At 47.1% G+C, this 22,084-nt stretch overlaps 2 protein-coding genes across 2 annotated transcripts; both read right to left on the minus strand.

The window, feature by feature from the left end:
- Positions 1 to 406: 406 nt before the first annotated feature.
- On the minus strand, positions 407 to 6,131 carry LOC104294522 (C-type lectin domain family 4 member E-like). The gene is made up of 6 exons (XM_009894134.1): positions 6,095 to 6,131; positions 5,097 to 5,192; positions 3,945 to 4,037; positions 1,725 to 1,876; positions 1,376 to 1,506; positions 407 to 566 (listed from the first exon to the last, which is right to left on the minus strand). Exons 1-6 carry the CDS (start codon positions 6,129 to 6,131, stop codon positions 407 to 409), a joined length of 669 nt encoding a protein of 222 aa, XP_009892436.1.
- Positions 6,132 to 11,989: 5,858 nt separating this feature from the next.
- Positions 11,990 to 20,439, minus strand: LOC104294523 (C-type lectin domain family 4 member A-like). The gene is made up of 7 exons (XM_009894135.1): positions 20,373 to 20,439; positions 16,939 to 17,055; positions 14,322 to 14,324; positions 14,000 to 14,092; positions 13,210 to 13,361; positions 12,863 to 12,984; positions 11,990 to 12,131 (listed from the first exon to the last, which is right to left on the minus strand). The coding sequence occupies exons 1-7, from the start codon at positions 20,437 to 20,439 to the stop codon at positions 11,990 to 11,992; spliced, it is 696 nt and encodes a 231-aa protein (XP_009892437.1).
- Between the last annotated feature and the right edge of the window lie 1,645 nt (positions 20,440 to 22,084).

Below are 22,084 nucleotides of genomic sequence, written 5' to 3' on the forward strand. Positions count from 1 at the left end.
CTCCACCAAATGCTCCAGTGATTTGTAAGACCAGTATCCTTTCATGAAACAGAGAGGGCCTCTTCTGCATCACTGAGATATCAACTGGACAAGGAGTCAAGGAAAGGATTGGAGGATCAGGGCACCCATCTGAGAAGGAGGAGACTGAAAAGGGGCATGGTAGGTTCATGACATCAGCCCGAATGATTTCATCCAGGACTGATCTCCAGCTTGGAAAGAGATGCAGGGCCACAGGCTGGGAACTGAGGTCCTTCAGAGCTGTGGTTCTGTGGAAGGCTTGCTCATCCTACATTGCAAAACAAAGCATTTGTGTGGGCTCAGGCCAGCTTTTCATCAGCTCTTTCATGAACTGCCCTTTCTCAAGAATACTCCTTCAAGTCCTTCATCCAAAGTGGTGTTTCCTTCCTCAGACAAATTTGACTGCCAGTTCACAAATTCGATAGCAACTTGTAAAGCACAGGACGTTGTTCCAGTTACTGTAAGTGCTGGAATCTTTTTTTCCCTTGACATGAATTGCAGCACATTTTTCTGCAAAGAGTAAATTGGGTTCCCCGGGCTTCCAGAACCTGTAAAAGAAAGTTCCTCTATTGGGAATGCATTGGCATGTATGACAGTGGGAATGAAGCCACCTCAAACAGTTGTGGAAGAGAAAGGGGAAGGTTATTGTAAGAGAGATCAGGAGCTCTGGCAAGGCAAAGACTAGTCCTGTTTTTGACTAGAAAACTAGTCAAGTGTGTCTGTGTCCAGTTCCGGGCTTCCCAGTTCAAGAGGGACAGGGAACTGCTGGAGAGAGTCCAGCAAAGGGCAACTAAGCTGATTGAGGGATTGCAGCGTCTCCCTTATGAGGAAAGGCTGAGAGAGCTGGGACTCTTTAGCCTGGAGAAGAGAAGGCTGAGGGAAGACCTTATTATTGCTTATAAGTATCTAAAGGGTGGGTTGAAGGAGGATGCAACCAGACTCTTTTCAATGGTTCCCGGTGACAGGACGGGGGGCAATGGGCACAAGTTGGAACATAGGAAGTTGCATTCAAATACACGGAAAAACTTCTTGAGGGTGAGGGTGACAGAGCACTGGCACAGGCTGCCCAGGGAGGTTGTGGAGGCCCCTTCTCTGGAGATTTTCAAGACCCGCCTGGACGCAGTCCTGAGTAACGTGCTCTAGGCAATCCTGCTTTAGCAGGGGAGTTGGACTAGATGATCTCTAGAGGTCCCTTCCAACTCTGAAAATTCTGTGATTCTGTGAAGTTTTCTGACTTACACTGCACTTAGGGACAGAGACCCCTCTTTGACACATACCTGCCTTACACAGTGTATTGGTCACTTGGACCGTGGCGTGTGAATTACAGGACCTTCCTCACTCCCCCTGGGATACTCACGTGGCTGCCTTCTGATACGGAGTCTGATCCACCCACTGCCATTGCCCGTTTTCATAAGCAGATAAGCCTATGTAGTATTTTGTTTCATAGGCGTTAGCAAATACTCCTTTCGCCAAGTTGAAGAGGAACTCCTGGAAAAAGTACAATGTCCATGAGGTGCAGGACTGAGCAGAGGGAGGCTGCAGGAGTCCCTGTGGGGCGGGAGTGGTGGCAGAGGGGATCCGGTGCTGAAGGGGTACAGAAAGGACATCTCCCCTCCCCTGCAGGAGCAAGGGGGGCATCTGAGTCCCCTCCAGGGCCTGGCACTGTGTCTCTGGCTGCTGTGCCCCCTGCTCAGTCCCACACCTACCTGCTCTGCTTCGCTGTTGATCACCACCAGGTGGGAGCCCATCCCAGTGCAGTTTCGCACAGTCTCATCCCAGGACATTTCATCATCCGACAGGTAATAGCACTTTTCTTGAAAGCGTATCCAGCCCTTGGGGCAGCACATCCAGCCCTCCTCTGTGGGGGAAAAAAAATCCTGCTTTTGAATAAGATGCACTTGTCCTTCATCTTAGTGAGCTCAGTGTAGGGTCCTAGCTGTTAGAGCTATGCCTTTAATCTGGACAGAGGTAAATGTTCTTTTCCATGCTCCACAAGTAAAGCTGTCAACAGTCTGACAGGCTCCAGCCACAACACTGCTGCCTGAAGTGCCTTCCCCTTTCTCTGTCTGTTCTGCCATGTCCATGCAGCCTCTCTTTTGTGAGAGACACAGTTTCTGCCTTACCCTTCCTGAGGAAGCGAGATGGGAAGTAGTTGGCTCACGCACTTCTGGGCACATTTCCATCAGAGAAGTGTTGTCCAAGTGGTTAGCTCTTGACTCACACAGACCGACAGATGTACAGTAAACTGCTCTGACAGTCTTGCTGCCACCACAGGCACCCTATACTAGCCAGGTTTTCCTAGAGATCTGCCTTATAGCCAGAAAGTCACATGATGGATTTAAAAACAGATAAATTCTCTCAAATCATGAGGCTACATGCTTTAAGGTTACATATCTATATCTATGAGCTGTATGTATTATACTCTGAATATATCTCTGTATAGAATATATCAGGCTGAAAAGTTCATCCGATAAAGTCAACAAAAAAATATGCCCTTGTATGTAGTAACTCTGGTGTTTGCTGCGAATTCCAGACCTCATAGGGATTCTCTTCTTGGGTTTCCCAGTCAGGAGCTCTTCAGGGGGTTGCATGCAGTGACAATGCCTGGGTCAAGCCAATGCTCCAGCCCACCCACAGCAAGCAATCACATCATATTCATGCTACAAGGTGGATCCAGAAAACCCCGTGCCTTTCAAGAGCTGTCACAGCACAGAATCTCACATCCCATTCTTGGCACCAAATGGAGGGAGTAGAGTCCAGTGAGTGGAACAGCTAACAAAACTTCTGTTAACCTACCTGTGCTCTTATATATTTGATGCACTCGAGGTACACCATTATGTACTTTTGTAGAAAGAGAGACTACGGCACTAGAGAGCATCAAACAATATGCAAAATCAAGTTCAAGCAGTCTAAGGAACTTGGAGCTCTCCATCTCTGTGCTGCTCACCCTGACCTTTCACTAAACTGCTGGAGGATGGCTTTTAACCATCATGCACTCTGCAAAACTTTTCCATCCATTCCTAACTCCACAATGAAAGCTAATGTTTCACCACATGACTAAGCAACGCTGGACACTTTCTTCTGAATTCTTAAGTGTGTTGATTGGGGGAGTCTGTCTGCTGTTTGATGGACATGTGAGTGCACATGGAGCTAGGCAGGTGGGTTTTTTTACAGGGAACAGCAAATTGAACATGTGTAGAACACAGCCTGTCTGGTCTTCTATAGATGTCCACCATAAGAATAGTTGGACCATGCCTATTTTGTACCTGCAAACACCTTTTTATCATGGACTGTAAAAGGAGTCTGAACAGCTACTCAGATGTACTCAACATGTATGGGTTAGCCCCTGTGCAAACTGCAATCTGTTTCTGAACGCAATGCACAAGCGAGAGCATCTCTGAACTGAGTTTGGGAATTGGCACTGCAGGAGTTCTAGCACTTGCCGTTGCCATCAAATCATGTGTGATTGCAGCCCAGCTCTCCAGCTACTCTAAACTGTGTAACAACATCCTTCCTACCACTCCTACCACTGTCCCTCACACTGGCCATGATGCGTGTGTGAACAGGCAGCACAAGGAGTGGATCTGGATTGAACCAGCCCTTACAAAAGGATGAAGCACTTGCAGCAAGATTAGTGAACAGGACTAGCAGCTGAGGGGTTGTGAGAGGGGAGGAGTAGGAAGGGCAGTCAAAGGTAAGTCTGGAACAACCCACCTTCTTCCACTGCCCCAGAACAAGTTTTCATAGCATCCTAAATAAAATTGTGCAATTTTCAGCATTTTCTTTCCTCAATTCTTTGGCTTCCTTCCTTAAAGCAATACAGCTCTGGCTGACAATCACATTCCCAACCTCAAAGACTGACTGACACGAGGGTAAATTTTGGTGAGGTTCTTAGTGTTGCTTATGAGGCTCTTAGCATCACTCACTTTTGTCTGCAGATACGTTGGGGACGCAGCGCCACTCTGTAGCATTCTGGAGCAGAGTCTTGTACTGGTCATAGCTTCCATGAAAGAAAACAACTGGGAAGAGAGGAAAGTGAGGGGAAGTGCTACTGCCATCCTTTCCTCCTCATCCATGACCAACCTGTCCCATCTTTCACCTTCTGAGTTAGGGCACCCACAGAGATTCTTTTATGTTAACAAGCTCTGAAATCTGTATTGAACAAGGAGATAAGAAACAGCAGGCTGTTTCTCTCACTACTGGTCACTCCTGCCTTTGAACAGGCATTAATTGGATGAGCTCCTCTCACCTCTCCTGCCTGAGAGACTCATTTTCCCATCTGACAAAACCAGCTTAGACATCCTTTGAGGACAGGGTCAGGAAAGGGTCAAAGAAGTTATGGGATAAGCTTAATAAAGGTGGAATATTAATATGCATTCCCTCTTAATCTTCCCGGGCATTGCAGCTTTAGAGAACCACTTTTACCTTTATCAAGAAGGGGTAGAACTGTTGAGCGTTGAGGCCTCACCCAAGGGAGTTAAGAAGAAGGACAGAAGAGTCATCACAGAGCAATATGACACTCCGGGACAGTCCAAGCAAAGGATTTCCCTTTTTGGTTAGTCCAGGCACTGTGGGTCGGATGCGGCTGCAGTATTTTGATGGATTCACCCCCACTCTGCCAAAACATGAGCAGCCTTGGCACCAGTATTTCCAGGGAGATCACACTTGCCCCTTGACTCCAACATTGTCACAAGGAGCTCTGAGAGACAGAGACCAAGTCAGGAGAACCAACAGCCAACAGCCAGCCTTCAGGAAACCTACCTAGATGTTCTCTGATACTAAAAAGACTTCTTAGCTCTTGGTGAGAGGGGAGAAACTGACTGTTTTCATCCGGGACTGGCTTTATTCAGGTGGGTGGGAAACTGAGAGGAGCCCTGCCAGGGAATGAATGTTAACTGTGGAAGGGACCCAATTCCCTGACTAAGAGGGCAGAAGGGGGAGAGGGGCAGCAGAACAGGCTGTTTTGGGTAAGGGCATTTGCCTGATGACAGAGAGACTAGGATATGGTCTTTCCATTTGAGAAAAAGCAGTCAACCACTCCCTTCATCCCAAGGGAATTAAGAAACCCTGGAACCCACCAAGGCAGACGGTTACAAAGGCAGTTTTGATGGCAAGGACAGAAACAAGGAAGACCCAAGGGTTCAGCCAGGAGCAGCTTCTCTCTTCTGCTGGGGCTGAAAAACACAAGGCAAGAATGGGAATCCCCCAGCCCAGAGCTAGGGACAGGATAACCCAGGTGGCTCCATACCCCAACAACCTGCTGGAACCCTTGTTCCAAGGCCTGGGGACCCCCACAGATGCTGTAATCAGGTCTTGCTGTAACCAGATCCTGCTGCCTGGCACTAGCAATGGGTCAGATTCACAGAGTAGGGGGGTCCTCTGAAGCTGCTCTTTTATTTCACTTTTTATCACAAGCCCTGCCTGTACTCTTCCCAAACTGCACTCCTCCTTTCTTTGTCCTGTCACACCTCCATTCTCCCCAACAGGTCTTCCTTGTTGCCCTCCCCCTTCTTTCACTGAACCCTCTTTCTGTACTTCCCTCCTCTTCATCTCCCTTTAGATCTACTTTCCCTCAGCTACCTCTATTTTAGCTCTATCCTCCAAGTCCTTTTATGCAATAGAATATCGTTAATCAAAGGAGTGACTGTCCAGCTCAGTGTTTGCAGAGGCAGACACACAGAAGAGATTGTTTCCACAGGGAGAAAGGGCACTTTGAAGCTCTCGGGAGAGCCCGCACTTGGTTCTCCTTAGAGACACCAGAGATGGGAGAAGTGACTTGTACTTAGCTTGATGCAGATAGTTTTACCTGGACAACGATAGTAGGATAGCACTCTTCAGTCCCACTGTTTACAGAAAAAAACACTGGAATTTCATTCCCCCTGGCTCTCAGAAAAAGGTCATTCTCCCATCCTGGGAACTCCCCAGTTCCCTCATCTGTTGCTTTGCTCTTGTCCTAAGCCCCTTCTCCTGGTATAAAGCCAACCACTGTACTATGCCATTATCTATCCCAGCCCTGTATTTTCCCCCACCTCCTCCTTCTTCTACAGGAGGACAGAAAGGAAGGCTTTATGGTTACCTGCAGTTCCAGGACTGACTCTCCCTCGGCGATTCATTATTTCTACCACAGTATCACTCTTCTCCACCAAGAGTCCACATTCCAATATGGCCACGAATGCAGGCTTCGTCTTGCACAGAACACTGCACTAGGGCAGCTCCCACACTGGTAAGGAGCCTTCACAGTCTCTAATCTGGTGTGCAGAAAAAGCTGTATCCTGGGTGTTCCCCACAACACATGGAGATGGGGGAATTTTCATCATTTCTCTGCCAGGACATTTCACAAGATGCTCATTGCAACAGAGAGACTCACAGATGCAAATGAAAACAGATGAAGAGTAGTAAATTCCAGTTGAAACAACCTCCTTTTGCACATATTCAAGCAGTTTCACAGGACATACTACTGGCCTTACCTCTTTGGTGTTTGTTCTTCGCTGGTGAGTGAGTATGTATGTGAAAATGCCTATGCTGTTGGTATTTGCTAGCAAAGGATTAAACCCACTCATGATGTCCTGCAAAGCAGAGTTGGAAAACGACAGGAAAACATATCTGTCTCAGTCTGGGCAAATCTCCATGTGAAGCCTGAGCCCAGTAACTCAAAGCAGAACAAAGAACTTGCCAACACTGTTTTTAACTAATTACTCAGGAAAAGAGGATGGAGCTTTGAGTGGAGGGATTGCATGTGACCTGTCATTATGGAGCTGGAGGTCAGAAGGGATCACTAGACAGTGCCAGAATCCCTGTGTGTTACAGATCATGAAGTTTTACTTGGTCATGACTGCAAAAGGCACAGCCATATATGGTACTTCTAGCACTGCTCAAGGCGACTAGATTCAAAGCCCTGTAGGATAAAGTGTCCTTAAGGATACACCTAAGGGTAAATAAATAATCTCTGCTAGATCCTATTGTACTCTGAACGGACCGGGGTGGGTATGCAGCCTTTGATCTTCCATATTCCATCAGCTAGTTTCTCCACGTGAAGAGGCGAGCACGGATGGACTGAGGAAGGAATGGGTAGGTAAAAAAATAGCACAAATGCATCAGTTGAAGACTTAAAAGAGCAGGGCCCAATGCTGGTTACATATGAGGACAAGCCTAAATTTTGTGTAGAAAATATTCTCTGAGTATGTTTATTCATGCACAGCAGGCTGCAGGCAGGGTTGAACCATCCAACAGCTCTGTTGCATTGGAAAGATGGTCCATACATGTGCTTGCTGGTATTGTCATAGAAGGTATGAGCTGCTAGAAGGCACTAGCTACTGGTTTCACAGTACAGTGAGAGATTCTCAAGTGACATTTTAGAAAGTTTTCAGCCATCATGCTGGAGAACAGAACTGAACTGCACTACAGATGCCCCAAAAATGAGAACGCATTGTGTTTGCTATTGCTCTAAAGTTTACCTGGTTTTGCGCATATGGACAGGGAGCTGACTTCAGCTGGATCGGTCTGGAGAGTGCAGAGGGTGCAAAACTGTCAGAAGGAAAATGTGTTAAGTTCATGTGATTTAAATCTAATCAGGATGGATCTAAGCAGTTTACTGATTTATTCACAGCATGTAACTAACTAACTGATAAACCATGACCCGTATATTCAGGATCAGTATCAGCAGTCCAACGGGTAAAGCACAATACCAGACACAAAATATTAATAAACACCTACACATTTCTAAACATCTTTACGCAACTAATCCCCAAAAGCTCTAACCCCCAGCTAGACGCATATTCACATGATTACTTGTGCAACCCACCCTCACCACAGGAAGTGCAGGCTGCAGGAACACGTCCCCTTTTCTGGGAGCAGGGCTTCCCCTAATCTCACGAACTTCCTGCTGGAGATATAGGGTTCATGTGTACCCACTTCCTACAGACTGCTAACCCACAGGCCAGCGAGAAAGCACAAGGTCACGTATGCACGCTGAAGTTGTGGGTCTGTACATATTGTACCCCTTACTGCTAGGAATGCAGACTACCCATGGCATCCAACAGGAAGAATGCTCTGTTACAGACAGAGGTTGCAAAGTTGCAGGGCAAATGTCAAACCAGGATTCCACTGCCACTTCCTTCCCACTTCTCCCTCTTCTCTCTGTTGAGAATGTCTTGCTCCTTCTAAACTTTGTTTTCAGACTGACTCTGTCTCCAAAGCCTTTAATTCCCTGGTTACTGTTAAGCTGGTGGTCATGTTCTTCTTTAATAATAGTGGGTTTGGGGTAAAAGCCCTCTCAGATAGTTTCAGGTATTCGATTCACATAGCTGTTTACATTCACATTCTTATTTTATCAGTTGTTGCTATCCAGGCCATCTGACCAAGATGAAGGTCTGTGCAAGCACCTTCAATGAATTCACTTTGGTGTTTGCAGAGGGTCTAAAGCAGAGAGACAGTAAACGACTTTCTTTTCAGCATCACAAACCAAGCTACTCTTCCCAGCAAATCAATGGCTGCCCTCACAACAGTTGGGTAACTAACAGCTCTGTCCCACTCCAGGATGAAGTGTCTCAAAGTGGCAACAGAAGCCAAACTCTGCACTGGCCTGCACAGAAACTCCTGGTACCTGGCAGCTGGGACCAGTGATGGGAGAGGTTACCTCCTCAGAGGAAGGCTCTGGAACCATTGCAAATATTTTATATTTCCAAAATGGCAGGAACTTATTTCTCTTTCCTGCTCCATAAACACTAGCAGCATGCTTGGGAACAGCATGTATCAATGACCTCAGACTTCCTGTACATCTTTCCACAGTTCTGTAAGTAAAGATTCTCAACTGTTTTTTTACCTGCTCCAGTCATGAAAAGCTTCATGAGTTACCCTTGGTTATTTCACTTCACAAATATATGTGTCAGAACAGTGTGCTGGGACAACAGGGTGGCACCTGGCAGTGCAGAATTGCTGGGGACTCCTGCCCCTGAACCACTGAAGACAGACGTACTTGATTATAACAAGTGCACTCCTAGAAGAGGCTCTAGAGAACCTTGAGTCTACTTTCACAGACCTTTGCAGTATAGACAAGAGTCAACAAGCATGGCATGGATACAGACAAGATCAATGGGACATGAACTAAGGAAAATATTGCAGTTGCAGAGTGTCTTGCAGGTCTCAAGGTTGCAGGAGAAGACATAGAATGCAATTTCCCTCAGAGGTACTCAGGATCTGAGAAGCTGAAAGCCAGAAGCTGAAAGATAAAACGTCATCATCTTTTTCTGCTAAATTATACCACACAAGAAATTAATTGCAGCTCATATTTAAGAGTTGGAAATACAGCGAACCATGTGTTGGGAGCACTGAAAGCACCTGGTTTTAGAAGCAACCAGACACTTGAAGCAGGTTGGAGAATGCATGAGAGGGTTCCAAGCACCAAAAAAGAACAGCAAGCGTGCTCACATTCAGAAATTAGCTTGTTGGGTCGAGTTAACTCATCCTCAGGGGTTGATGGCAGTTTCTCCATCAACTTGGATGCCCTGGGGAGTCCTGCTTTCCAGTTTTCTTGAATTAAGAATTACTTGAAGGGAAAGATTTATCTGCAAGAGTCAAACAAAGGCAAACAGTCTAGAAGGGAATATCGACAAAGTGAAAGGCAAAAATACAGAGGAATTCCTACCAGCTGTGACAATACAGGAAGAGAGAATTAATCTCACACAAAGTTCTTCCCGATGTGCTTTGCACTTTCAAGGACTGAGGACCAAGCTGACAGTCCTGAGCCCCAGCAGTATGCATGAGAGTGCAGCTACAGAGGCAGCCAGCAGGCTTAGCAGTTTGTGCAGCAGTTTCCAAGCTTTGTTTTTGGCAGCAAGGTACAAGCAATCCAGGAGGTTTCTGGAGTCCCTCGATGACAACTTCCTGACACAGGTTATGGAGGAACTGATGAGCAGATGTGCTCTGCTGGATCTCACACTTAGAAATGAGGAAGAACTGGTTTGGGATATAAAGGTTGGGAGCAGGCTTGGCTGCTGTGACTATGAGACTTTGGAGTTCAGGATCTTTTGAGGAGGGACCAGGGCAAAACCCAGGATCACAACCAGAGACTTCATGAGAGCAGACACTGGAGACCTTGAGGATCTGCTTGAAAGACTCCTACAGGAATAATCCCACTTACCTGATTTGCTTCTGTATCTATCACCACCATGTGGGAGCACAACCCTGTACCGGTGTCCTTGCTTTCATTCCAGGACATCTGTTCAGCCAGCAAAATGAAGATACAGACTTCAGCATTCACACCCATCCCCAAAATCCTCTGTGTTCATGTCAGGTCTCTGCTTGTCTATCAGTTTTACAGAGGATGAGGTTTCCCACATCAGACAGTTGATGCTGCAGCTTCAGAAATTTGAAGACAAGGGCTCTCACTCATGTGGAAGATTGTTCCAGCTCTGGTGTACTTCTGCCTTCCAATACACGCCGCATCATTTACATTAGTCTGTTCCCCAGGCCTCCAGAACCAGATACATATTACTCTCCAGCGTGGCCTTGTCAGGCATTGTAGGAAAAGGTCGGGTCTAGGACCTGGGGGTCCAGGGCTCAGACAGACATGGAGATGGAACTCTTCCAGATGCTGATTCATCCAGAAACCCCTGAGTGAATCACTCCTACTCCGCTAATCCCAGTGGCATCAGTCCCACATGGAAACCTGCCTTCTCCCTACAGCCAAGACAAGAGGAGTGTGTTCAGACCTGGCAGGTAGTGATGCTCACCACAACTCTGAAGAGAAGAGGCAAGACCAGGGGACGTAGGGGTCAGCTGTGGACTGCCTGAATGATGAAGCCTTGCTACTGGAGGGGTCCACATTGTGTAAGGATGCATTTTTTCTGCTAGCGGCCTTTCATCCTGCTTGGCAGCCAGAGAGGGGAACAGGGTTTGCATCAGTGCTTTCTGTCTGTGTTGACCTGTGTGGCTGCTTATGTGTACGTGTCCTTTTTCTTCTATATGTGTCTGTACGTATTGTACACACACGCTCAGTCTCACTACTGGCTGGAGCTGGGGACCTGGAGCAGCAGCAGCCTTGCCTCTGCTGGGCTATGGCATTCAGCAGCTCCTGACACCACACACCGCCATTGACAGAACTCCTCCCGTGTATTATCTTAGGAAGCCAAATCTCCTGACCACCTTGTCTCCAGTACAAATTCTCCCCTGTTCTGCTCACACTTGGTCAACCACACGTGGGTCAGACTCCTGACACAAGCTCCTGTTCCCCTCCCAGGCAAGACTTTCAGCCATGGAAACACACACTCATAAGATCCCCAGAGCTGCTTTCCCGGGGCCGGTCCTCTCCAGAGCTTTGGCTGTGTGCAATGGGACTGTGTAGCCACATTGTCTCTGAGGGGTTTACTCTCACTGGCTGGATGCAACCTACGTGCAGTAGTTCTATAAGGCTCTATCCTGGCGCAGCAACATCTTTTGATCCTGCTTTTATAAAACCCCTGCAACTTCGAGAGGGAAATAGAGAGAGAGACAAACACACAGCACGAGGGTTTTTTATTGGTCTAATGTGGTATTTTCTTTTGTATAGCAAATTGGTATTTGTTCAGCAAAACCCATGCAACCAGAGGACATTCTCTGTGAGACCCAAGAAAAAGCAGACACCTCTGCTCAAGGAGACAAAGGAAATTTCAGCTCTGAACATGGGTCTTCCATTCCTCTGCCTTCTTCCTGGAGAACTCAACCTCTTTTCACTCAGTGGCTGCCGGACCCACTCAGAGAGAAGAGGACACAAGAGCCCAGGACCTGCTTTGATGACCCTGAGCCTTAATGTGTTCCCCAAGCCAACACATGCACAAGGGATGCTGGACACAGGGTAATATCACTTCCACTCACTGTGTCCCACCCAGCAGAGAGAAAATGTAGAATTTGGGGACCCCCATGCCTCCCAACACAGCCCTAAGCACTTTCCAGCTCGCTGCTCATCTCTCAGTTTTACTCAGGATGAGAGTTGGTCCTAGAAACTTGGTGCTGCAACTTCACAAATTCGATGATGGCTCTCGCATCGGGAATCATTCCAGTTGTGAATTTCTGGACTCGTATGGATTGCAACACACTTCTCAACAGGCACATTACTTGGTTCCCCTCTCCGCCAGAACCTGAGACAGAGACAGACATGTTACTCCCCAGCAAACTCTGTAGAGCACTGCTGGAACAGGCCACAGCAGGATGCAAGGCTTGGAGGGAGAGAGAACAATTCCACATGCTGATTCATGGACAGAAGCAGTACTCTTCCTCCCGCTCTGCTATCCCACTGGCACCAGTCTTATGTGGAAACCCGCCTTCTTCCTACAGCCGACACAACAGGGCCCTGCTCACTCATGGTGGGGGGAGCCGCTCACCACCCCTCACTCCGCGCACTTTGCACCCACAAGACACATGTGTCTGCCTCCAGGGCAAGTTTGTCCTCCAGAAGGAGGCACGGCAAGGACAGCCTTGGTGATTTCTCCCTGTGACCCATCTCTTCCACAGCGTCACAGCACTGGCCATGCCCGTGCATACATGTGCACGCATGCATGGTGGGGGCTGTATGGGTGTCAGACAAGGCTGCTCATCTCTGAAGGGTTCTTCCTGCTGGCGAGAGCAGCTTCATCTGAGCCTACAGCATGAATGGCCATGTCACAGGTGGTTAACTAACATCCACTAACCAACATGGATGGGGCCTTTGTCAACATGGTGTCCCTACACAGCCCTCTCCTGCTCCATCACTGTCCTCACACAGGGAGTTGTCTCACCTCACTTTCATGCACCCACGGACACCCTCACATCTCTCCTACTCTCTCACACTGCCAGGAGCCACACCAAACACTCTCCATCTGGGGATACTTACGCTGCCTTCTCATTAAGTAGAGTCTGGTCCACCCACTGCCACTTGCCCACAGCCTCTGCAGTCAGACCGATGTAGAAATTTATTCCTTGTGGAAACTTCTGTAGCTCCTTAGTGAGGAAAACCTGGAAATGAGGGAGAGTGCAATGTCCATGAGGTGCAGGACTGAGCAGAAGGAGGCAGCAGGAGTCCCTGTGGGGTGGGAGTGGTGTCAGAGGGGAGCCAGTGCTGACGGGGTGCAGAAAGGACATCCCCCCTCCCCTGCAGGAGCAAGGGGGGCATCTGAGTCCCCTCCAGGGCCTGGCACTGTGTCTCTGGCTGCTGTGCCCCCTGCTCAGTCCCACACCTACCTGCTCTGCTTCGCTGTTGATCACCACCAGGTGGGAGCCCATCCCAGTGCAGTTTCGCACAGTCTCATCCCAGGACATTTCATCATCCGACAGGTAATAGCACTTTTCTTGAAAGCGTATCCAGCCCTTGGGGCAGCACCTCAAGACTCGCTCTGTGTGGGGAGAGACCGCAGATGTGAACGCTAATAACGAGAGAGATGGTGACTGCAAGGACCCCTGGGGACAATGCTCATGTTCTCCTCAGATCACTTTTCCTGACAGAAAGGGCTTGAATAAACAAGGATAGTCTAGGTATTTCTCCCCATTGTTTTCGGGTATGACCAGTGAGCTTTGGGTAGAAAAATCCAAGGTAATCCTTGTAACATGGTCTCAGGTCTTGACTTGAGAAAGACAAAGTTATTTTGGTGATCTGGTTTGAGTTCTCCTTGTATGCTCTCCTTTAGACCTTTAGCCCCAGCAACAGGCAATATTGCTTCTTTCCCTGACTAGAGCTGCACTTTTGTTATTGCTCCACTGTTAACCTTCCCTGTGCAGGGACGTGTGTTTTTTGGTTTGGGTTTTTTTTTATTATTTTGTCTGTGTTCACAGCCATCCTGCCCTCCAGGACATCATTGACATGGCCCTCTCCTCCCCCTAAGCTGTTAGCAGGAAATCCTTTTTCTTCCTACCTCTCTCCTCTGCAGTATGTCTCTCCAGAGTCTGGTCCCACTGCTGCTTGCTGCCAGAGCAGACCCCAGCATTCATTGTCCCCGTCCCAAAGACCTCCTGCACCCCTCTCAGCACTCCTGACCTTTGCCTTGGGGCACCGTTGTGATGCACTCCCACTCCACGAAATTCTGCTGCAGGGCTGTGGGCTGGTCGGCACTATGGAACAAGGGAACAACTGGAAAGGGAGAGGAAATGCGGCAGGATTACCCCTTCCTGGCAGCTCCCCACACACCCCCTCTGGGCTTCACTCTTGTTTCCCCATTTCCCCACCAAGCACTGTCTCAGCATTGCCTCTCCTCGCGCTGCCTTTTTCCATTTCACAAGTGGTAACTGCCACCTCTCAGCCAAGGGCACAGGCATTTCTCCTCCCAGCATGCCACAGCTGCCCGCAAGGACTCCTCTACCCACTGACTGACAAGATCTAGCAAGGATGACCTGGCCACCAAAGCTAGAGAAGCCTGCCACCCCCCAAGGAGTGCCTGGTGTTCGTAGCCAGCCTGTGGTTTGTCAGCAGAATCTGTCCCATCACCGAGCAGCTGTCATCAGGCCCCCTTGGGTTCTGTGGAGCTGAAGGTGTGTGGTTAGTGTATCCCTGGTCCATGGGTCTAAGAAAACTAGCCTGGACAAGCGGTATGGCTGCTGTCACAGGCGGAAAGAGACAATCTTCCATGTCAGACAGCAGAAGGACCACCGGGAGGACATAACACTGTGGACATGCCACACAGGGTGCGATTGATTCCACCCAACCACAGGCATTTACCAGGTAGATACCGACAGCCAAGCTGCCTGATTACATCTCTTTACAGTCACTGAATAAAAAGCAGCACCTCAGTGACACGGTTTCTCTCTTCCTAAGCCAGACATCAACTGTAGTTTGGATGAGTAACACATCACATGGGCCTATTTCATCAGCAACAAAGACAGTGCAGGTGAAGGTAATCACACACAGCTAGAGCTGCTGCAACCAGGGTGGAAGGTAAACTCCTAGAACTTAATAGCCACTTTATGGGGAATAATATAGCGTTGGTGGCAAATGTCAGCAGGCCATATCACAACCCAAAGGACTTATCACTAACTCAAACATGCCGGGGTATTGACTGGAAGCTGCTCAGGGTGTACTAAGTAATAAGTCTATTTTTATCCATGGTTTCATTGAGAAATATTGTCAGTAGTGAGGAGGGCAGAGTAATCATAGCGGCCTCTTTGCCTGATGATGTGCCTACAATGGAAGAAGGCTCACAGGAGATGGGCAATGCATGGCTGACCACACCTTTTGCAAAGAAAGGTGACCTTGTCTCAACACAAAGGGGACCAAACAGTGGCCTTTGTTCTAGTTCAGTTGAATGAATCAACCAGTTTTGTCAGCTGTGTGAATTGACCAGCTGTGTAACTGTTCATCCCTCTAAAAAATCAAAAAGATGGCAATGTCTTCCTGAGTTAGCCAGACCAACATGGGGTGAGTGTATATGTGGCTTGGCCCAAAATATTGAAAAAACTGAATGAATAACAAAAACAAGTCTGAAGAATGTAATGGACCTGAGCTGGTTTTAACCTACATAATTCCTTCTGGGTCATTGGGGACACCCAGTGTCTTGACCCTTAGCATATTGCAGAGACTAGCAATGAGAATTACATTTGTACTGTGATTCACCTGTGCATTGCAATCGCTACCCTCTGCTAAGTGCAATTGTACTTGTGTTTTTATTTAAATGCATTGTTGTATCACTGTGCTAAATCAAAACCTTATGTAACATCAGTTAACTTGGATAAGTAAATTTGCCATTAAAGATTAAACCTTCCGTGTGTGGAATAGCTAAAAGAGCCTGGCCAGAGAGTATTAGATTCTTAACGGCTTACCCTAAACCTCTCCAGTCATTTAACAGAGTATTGTGAAAAGTTAAACATTTGGGAACAAAGCAAGACAAGCTTCTAGGACTTGGGAAGTAATAACAGCAAAGAGAAAGGCAAAGACAAGGGCAGCCATTCTATGATTCTATGAATTTAGCCTGGCAACATGTCTTCTTCCAGAATCCATCATCTTTAGTGACACTTTGTGCAAACATGCCATGAATGATCCTTAGCAGAAAATGAGAATGAAACAGTGATCACAACCTCCACAAAATTTGTGTGCAAGAACCACTTTAATCAATTATTCTAGTGGAATGCAGTTAACACTAAAAAGATGTGAGAGTTCGCACTGTGCAGTTAATCCTGGATATGCCAGGACTAACTGTAAAAAGATGTTTTTTCCATTAGGACACAGCATGTGTCAAAGCACCTTAGAGAGTTCAAGTGTGGGTCCAGCTGCCTGTATACACACTTGTGCCGCCATCTCCAGGTTTTTTCCCCTCTACTGAATGTAATTAAGTTCTTTTTGTGTGCTCTGCAGGTAGAGAATTGTTCCATGGTTCCAAAGAGGCCATGCAAGATGAGGATGTGCAATCTGTGAACACTGAAAAGGCCTCAGGGTAAACACTGGAAGATTTGGGGGATGTATGCAGACATATACCAAGTCAGGACAGAAAAGCCTGAGACCTTACAGAAAGCCCAAGCAATCCTGAAACTCTGAAGATGGCCATGCTTCAAGTAGGGCATTAGACTAGAGACCTCCAGAAGTCCCTTCCCACCTAACTCCGTCATTCTAAGGAAGACAATGTGTGCAACAGAACCATCTAGCATAATGCTGTGGTAGTCCTAGCTCCTGCATACCAGTTGGCCAAAATATCTGGTTTGGCTGGCCTGCAAGAGAGAAGTTTGCGTCATGTTGCAGCTGTGCCCCTAAATCCCCTATGTTTAAATAGTCAGGAAAGATTTTTCTCCTAAACATACCATTCAAATATTCAACACTTGGGTTTTCCAAGCCCAAATGTTGGTGCTTGCACGCTTTCTCACAACAAAACAGTTCCAGAGTAGAAGTTCCCTTCTGGTTGGAAGATGTTCCCCTCTAGGCTCTGAATTCTCTGCTTTTCTCCCAGCACTTCCCCCAGACCTCTCTCCTGTAACCAGACTGCACATACTCACCAAGGAGAGCAAGAGCAAGGGCAATGCACACCAAAAGGAGCAGCAATGAGATCAGCCATGGGAGCCAAGGTGGGTATTTCTGGGGATGGTCCTCATGCTTTTTGGTCTCAGGAGGTACTAAAAGTGAAGGAACACACCAAACACAACAGCAGTCAACTATGCTTCAGTCAGCCCACATACCAAGGATGTACAACTCAAGGGAGAGCTGCTAAAAAAAAATGCAATTTCAGTTTTGATGTGGAGGTTACACAGTTTGGGAGAGAGCAAGGGACCTCTGTGGTTTCCAGAGAAGGTCAGGTTCAGTGACACTGTTCACAGCCCCAGCGCTGTTGATGAGCTAGAAATGCTAATTGCTGGTGTTTGGGGGTGAGGCCTTCATGTGGCCTCAAAATCTGGAGTGAAACCATGTCTTTCCAGACTGAGCCTAGAGTTCCCAAATACAACACTGCTCTATTCGTGATACTTGAAACATTCACATGAAGATTTCATGTTGACTTCTCCCCAGAGAAGTCAACGCCTGCTTCAGTTCCTTCTTAGTTTTTTGGGTTTTCTGTGTAGAAGGTGGTTGCTGTAAGCTGAATGAGGGCAGAAGACAAAAAATGTGCAAAGCCATAAAGGCACAGAATCACTGGAAGAGGAAAAAAAAAATCCCCCTTCTATCTCTGCTCTCCAAGCCAGGGTTCAGACATTTGTTGTAGTAAAACTAGGCTGTGCCTGGCTGGATGCCTGGGGAGAACAGAGGGCTGTGTCTGGCAGCCTGAGTAAAATATGCCACTCAGATTCAGACTTTCCAGGGCCTGACTTTTTGACTAGAGGGACACTGCCAGTACTGAGGAGGTTTGGGAGCAGGCAGGAGAATAGGTCACAGGGAAGGAGAAGCAAACGCTTGTTAGGAGACTGTTCTAGGTTGTGATGGGTACATAAGCTAGGGCAAACAGGAGGGTAAAGAGACAGCAGTGCTCACTGCAGGATATGAGTAAAGTTTTAAGAGAGACTGATATTAATGATAAGCTTTCGAGAGACCTCATTCGTTGTTCATCACAAAATTCCCAAATCCATGAGCAGCCATGTGTGCCTGCCAGCCATGCCTAGTGAGCAAGACTTCCAGAAACCTGATGTTTGGGGAAGCTCTCTGAGTACTTCCTAGAAGGCTGGGAGCGGCTGTTACAGCAGGGCAAAAACCATCATCTTTCATTATCAGAAGAGAAAACATTCATAGACAGACAAGATCAGATTTCCCTATCCAAATCATGTTTTTCTAGCCAGAACTTTTGTCTGTAGTGAAAACAAGGACCTGGATCATGATCTGGAGTCCAGCCACCTATTTTAGAAAATAGATCTGACCAGTCCAAATGATTTTTTGATGTGCTGCACGTCCACAGATTGACTATTCAACCTGTGCCCATCCAGATCTGTGCATCCTATACTCACACCCAGGTGGCACAGAGACCAGTATGCACGCACCTCACCAACACCACTGAAGGGCAGCAGATTTTCTGCATACTTAGTGGGTTAATCTCCCTGCAAAATCTTTCCTACAGTTGGTCTGTGTGCTTATAATGTATCCAGCATGATGACAACACAACAGGCCTGATCAGAATATGCTGGGTATTCAGCACATAATCCAACATCTCCTAGCCAAGTGCAACAAGTGCTGTGCAGCGCAGATGCCTGTGTTTCTGCCTGGGAAATCCTGACTGGAAATGCAGGAACCCTAACTGCCCTGTGCTGTGAAACCCACCCTGGCAGTCTCTGCCACCTGGTGCCACAGATTATATGTTGTTTGATTAGCTGCTGCCTTCTCCTTTCTATCTTCCAATGACTGCCAATTTTGTTATCTCTAGAGCCCAACTAGAAGAGGCTATAGAATGGGAAAATCCAGGTGAGCTTGGCCATTACCAACATGGAGTCTGCATGGCCAGAGTAACCACTCAGAAAGACAACAGAGCAGCAAGAGTCCCTCAAGCACACACCCAAACCTATAGCATGAGACTGCCATCAGCAACTCAGACAAAGGTGGCTGGATCAGGTGTCTTTGGAATGGGTCACTGGGAACACAATGGGCAGCTTCCACCCCTCTACACACACACACACACCATGATGGAAATGCCAGCTGTAAACAGAACCAGCTCATCTTGGTGCATCAAAGAACAGTGAGCTTTCAAGTCTGTCAGGAGTATGTACATTCTTTATTTCCGTGATTCCTTCCTCAGAGCAGGCAAGGAATAACCTGGAGCTGATACCTGCTCTGTTTGGGATTATAAAACTGAGTGGTAAATAGGCAATTTAATATCCTTAGCAGCAATAATAGTTATTTATTTATTTGTTCATTCATTTACACATACGTACTTTCACCCCTCTGGAACCTGCTGTTGTGGGGGGTTCTGTATCTAAGGATGGAAGCAATGAGCCATACATGGAACATCTCTATGTGTTCCTACTTGCGGCAAAATGACTACAGAATACATACTAATGAGAACATGTCTTAAATTTGCACAAAGTCTAGTAAAGACACCATTTTACAACCGTCAATTTTAATAGCAATAAAAATTTGTTTGTTTGGCATGTTAATTATTTTTCAGGAGTGATAGAGATCAATCACAGAATTGGATCTTCCTCCCAATTGCACACAATTATACTTCCGTGTACTTTAGGGTGTTTTGTTTAAGCCCATTCTTCCTTTTAATTTTTGGGTGTCTCTTCCCCAAAGACCATTTCTCAACCAAGGACTATGAGCTTCTGCAGCCAGTGCCACCTCTCATGAAGTTACAGACGGCAACTGACTACTCTACTGTAAGGGGGCATGTTCGTTCTCTACTCCTGCTCTCTCCATAAGTAGGAATCTGTAACCTCACTCTCTCAAAGGCAGGAGCAGTAGCAGCCAGGGCTTGGGCTTGTTTGCAGCCGTTTACTGCCCTGGGAGCCCCTCCATCTTTGTGACAGATTCCTTGTAATAAACCATAATCTCTATTGTTGGTACTTAGTATTTGTGCAAAAGTAACTCTCTCATCCAAGACTAGATAACATACAGAGACCCAGCTGCTGCCTGCATCGTACCAGGGCTAAGCACTCATCCTGGACCCTCTACCATTCACCACTGTTGATGTTGTAACCAGGGGACTAAAGGAGCCCAAATACTTTCCTCACTGAATGCTCACTTGAAACCTACTGTTTGTGCTCCAAGTAGTCATCTTTGCCCGTGTTGCAATTTCAGTCACCTAAAGATTCCCACCTCTCCTCTTGCAGACATTCCTTGACCCTCTTCAGACCTCCTCCAGTCTCCTGCTCGTGTAGTGGTAGACAACTCCTTTTTCTCACCAATTTGTCAAGACCAGGTAGGAACCAGAGTCACAGAAGGAAACAACTCCATTCCCTGTTCTTCGGTCCCCATCTCTCCAAGTCCCCTTCCTCTGAATAACCCACCCATTCCTTACCTTCAACTGCTGCAGCTGGTGGTGCATTCTTGAACTTCACCTCAGCGTAGGTGATTTCTGATGCCATTTAATTACAGTGCGATCAATGATCCCTGTCCTTAGTTTTGGTATGTAAAAGGTGGGCCTTTTTGTTCCGTGCTTCCAGACGGAGACTCCAATAAGTTACTGAGTTTTTCCCATCTGCTCATTCACCCTCTGTCAATGAAGGCTGTGCTGAACATTGGAAGCACTGGCAATAACCTGAGAATTCCTGGGAGCTCAGAAATGCTCTGAACAGATCTTCAGTTTCTTAGCCCAGGAAATCAGCCCCAGCACTATGGAAACTTCTGAGACAGAAAAGAAAAATGAGAACCTAACAACTGAAGAGGAAGTTGCACTCCTCTTTCCCCATATCAGATTCTCAGCTGATAGGTTTCTTTTTAAAGATTTCTTGTTGGTTTTTTTTTTTCTTTTTTCACCCTTCTTTTTCAACTCTCTCTCCTTCCCTAATCTTCATGCCTTCCTTTGTCTGTTTGTAATTCTACCATTGCTCTTAGGTTTACAGCTATCATTGGTCTGAGCCCAGTTTAACCTGCCACACAGCTCAATACAAAATGCCCTCCGCCCTCACTGTGGTTAAGCTGCGTTTGCTACATCAAATATTGGATGATATGTCTCATCCTGGGAAGTCAGCCCCAGTTGGCAGCTAGCAGTAGAACAAATCTCAGACAAGAAATTGACACTGTCCCACACGACATCCTTGTCCTAACTGGACATCGTCTCTAAAACTGGACATCCTCTCTAAACTGAAGAGACATGAATTTGATGGATGGACCACTCGGTGGATAAGGAACTGGCTGGATTGTTGCAGTCAAAGGGTTGCAGTCAATGACTTGATGTCCAGGTGGAAAACAGTGATGAGTGATGTTCTTCAGGGGTCAGTAGTGGGACCAGTGCTGTTTAACATCTTTGCTGGCAGCATGGGATTGAGTGCACCCTCAGCAAGCTTGCCAACAACACCAAGCTGTGTGACGCAGTTGACACGCTAGAGCGAAGGAATGCCATCCAGAGGGACCTGGACAGGCTTGAGAGGCGGTCCTGTGCAAACCTCATGAAGTTCAACAAGGCCAAGTGCAAGGTCCTGCATGTGGGTGGGGCAATCCCAGGCACAAAAGTTTGATATATCTCAGGAGAAACAGAGAAGGATGAGGCCAGGGTCGGGAAGGAGAACAAGCAAAGTGGAATTAAAAAAAAATAAAAGGGTGTTGATGATTTGAAAAGTTATTGGGAAGAGCACACACAGAGACGTCTCTATCACAGGCTCTATTTTTGAGGCTGAAAAGGGTTGGTTTGTATGTATTGCTCCAACACTATCATTTATCTCCCTTTTCTGCTTTCTGGTAAAGGCCTCTGATATTACGGTGGGGAAAATGTGTAGTCTGATTTCAATCTGGGGCAGATGTTGAAAAGACACAATTAAGGGAAATGGCTGCTGAGATACATGCTGAATCAGAAAGTCTTCTGAGAAGAAATGTCAATGGGTCAGGATATGCTGGAGAAAAAGGGTGAAAAGGGTTCAGTCAGCAGGTAGGATGTAGGAATCATAGAATGGTTTGGAAGAGGCCTTTAAAGATCTTCTAGTCCAGCCCCCCTGCCATGGGCAGGGACATCTTTCGCTAGACCAGGTTGCTCAAAGCCCCGTCCAATCTGGCCTTGAACACTTCCAGGGATGG

This window comes from Charadrius vociferus, unplaced genomic scaffold (assembly GCF_000708025.1).
Source record: "Charadrius vociferus isolate BGI_N301 unplaced genomic scaffold, ASM70802v2 scaffold561, whole genome shotgun sequence".
In the NCBI taxonomy this organism is placed as follows: domain Eukaryota; kingdom Metazoa; phylum Chordata; class Aves; order Charadriiformes; family Charadriidae; genus Charadrius; species Charadrius vociferus.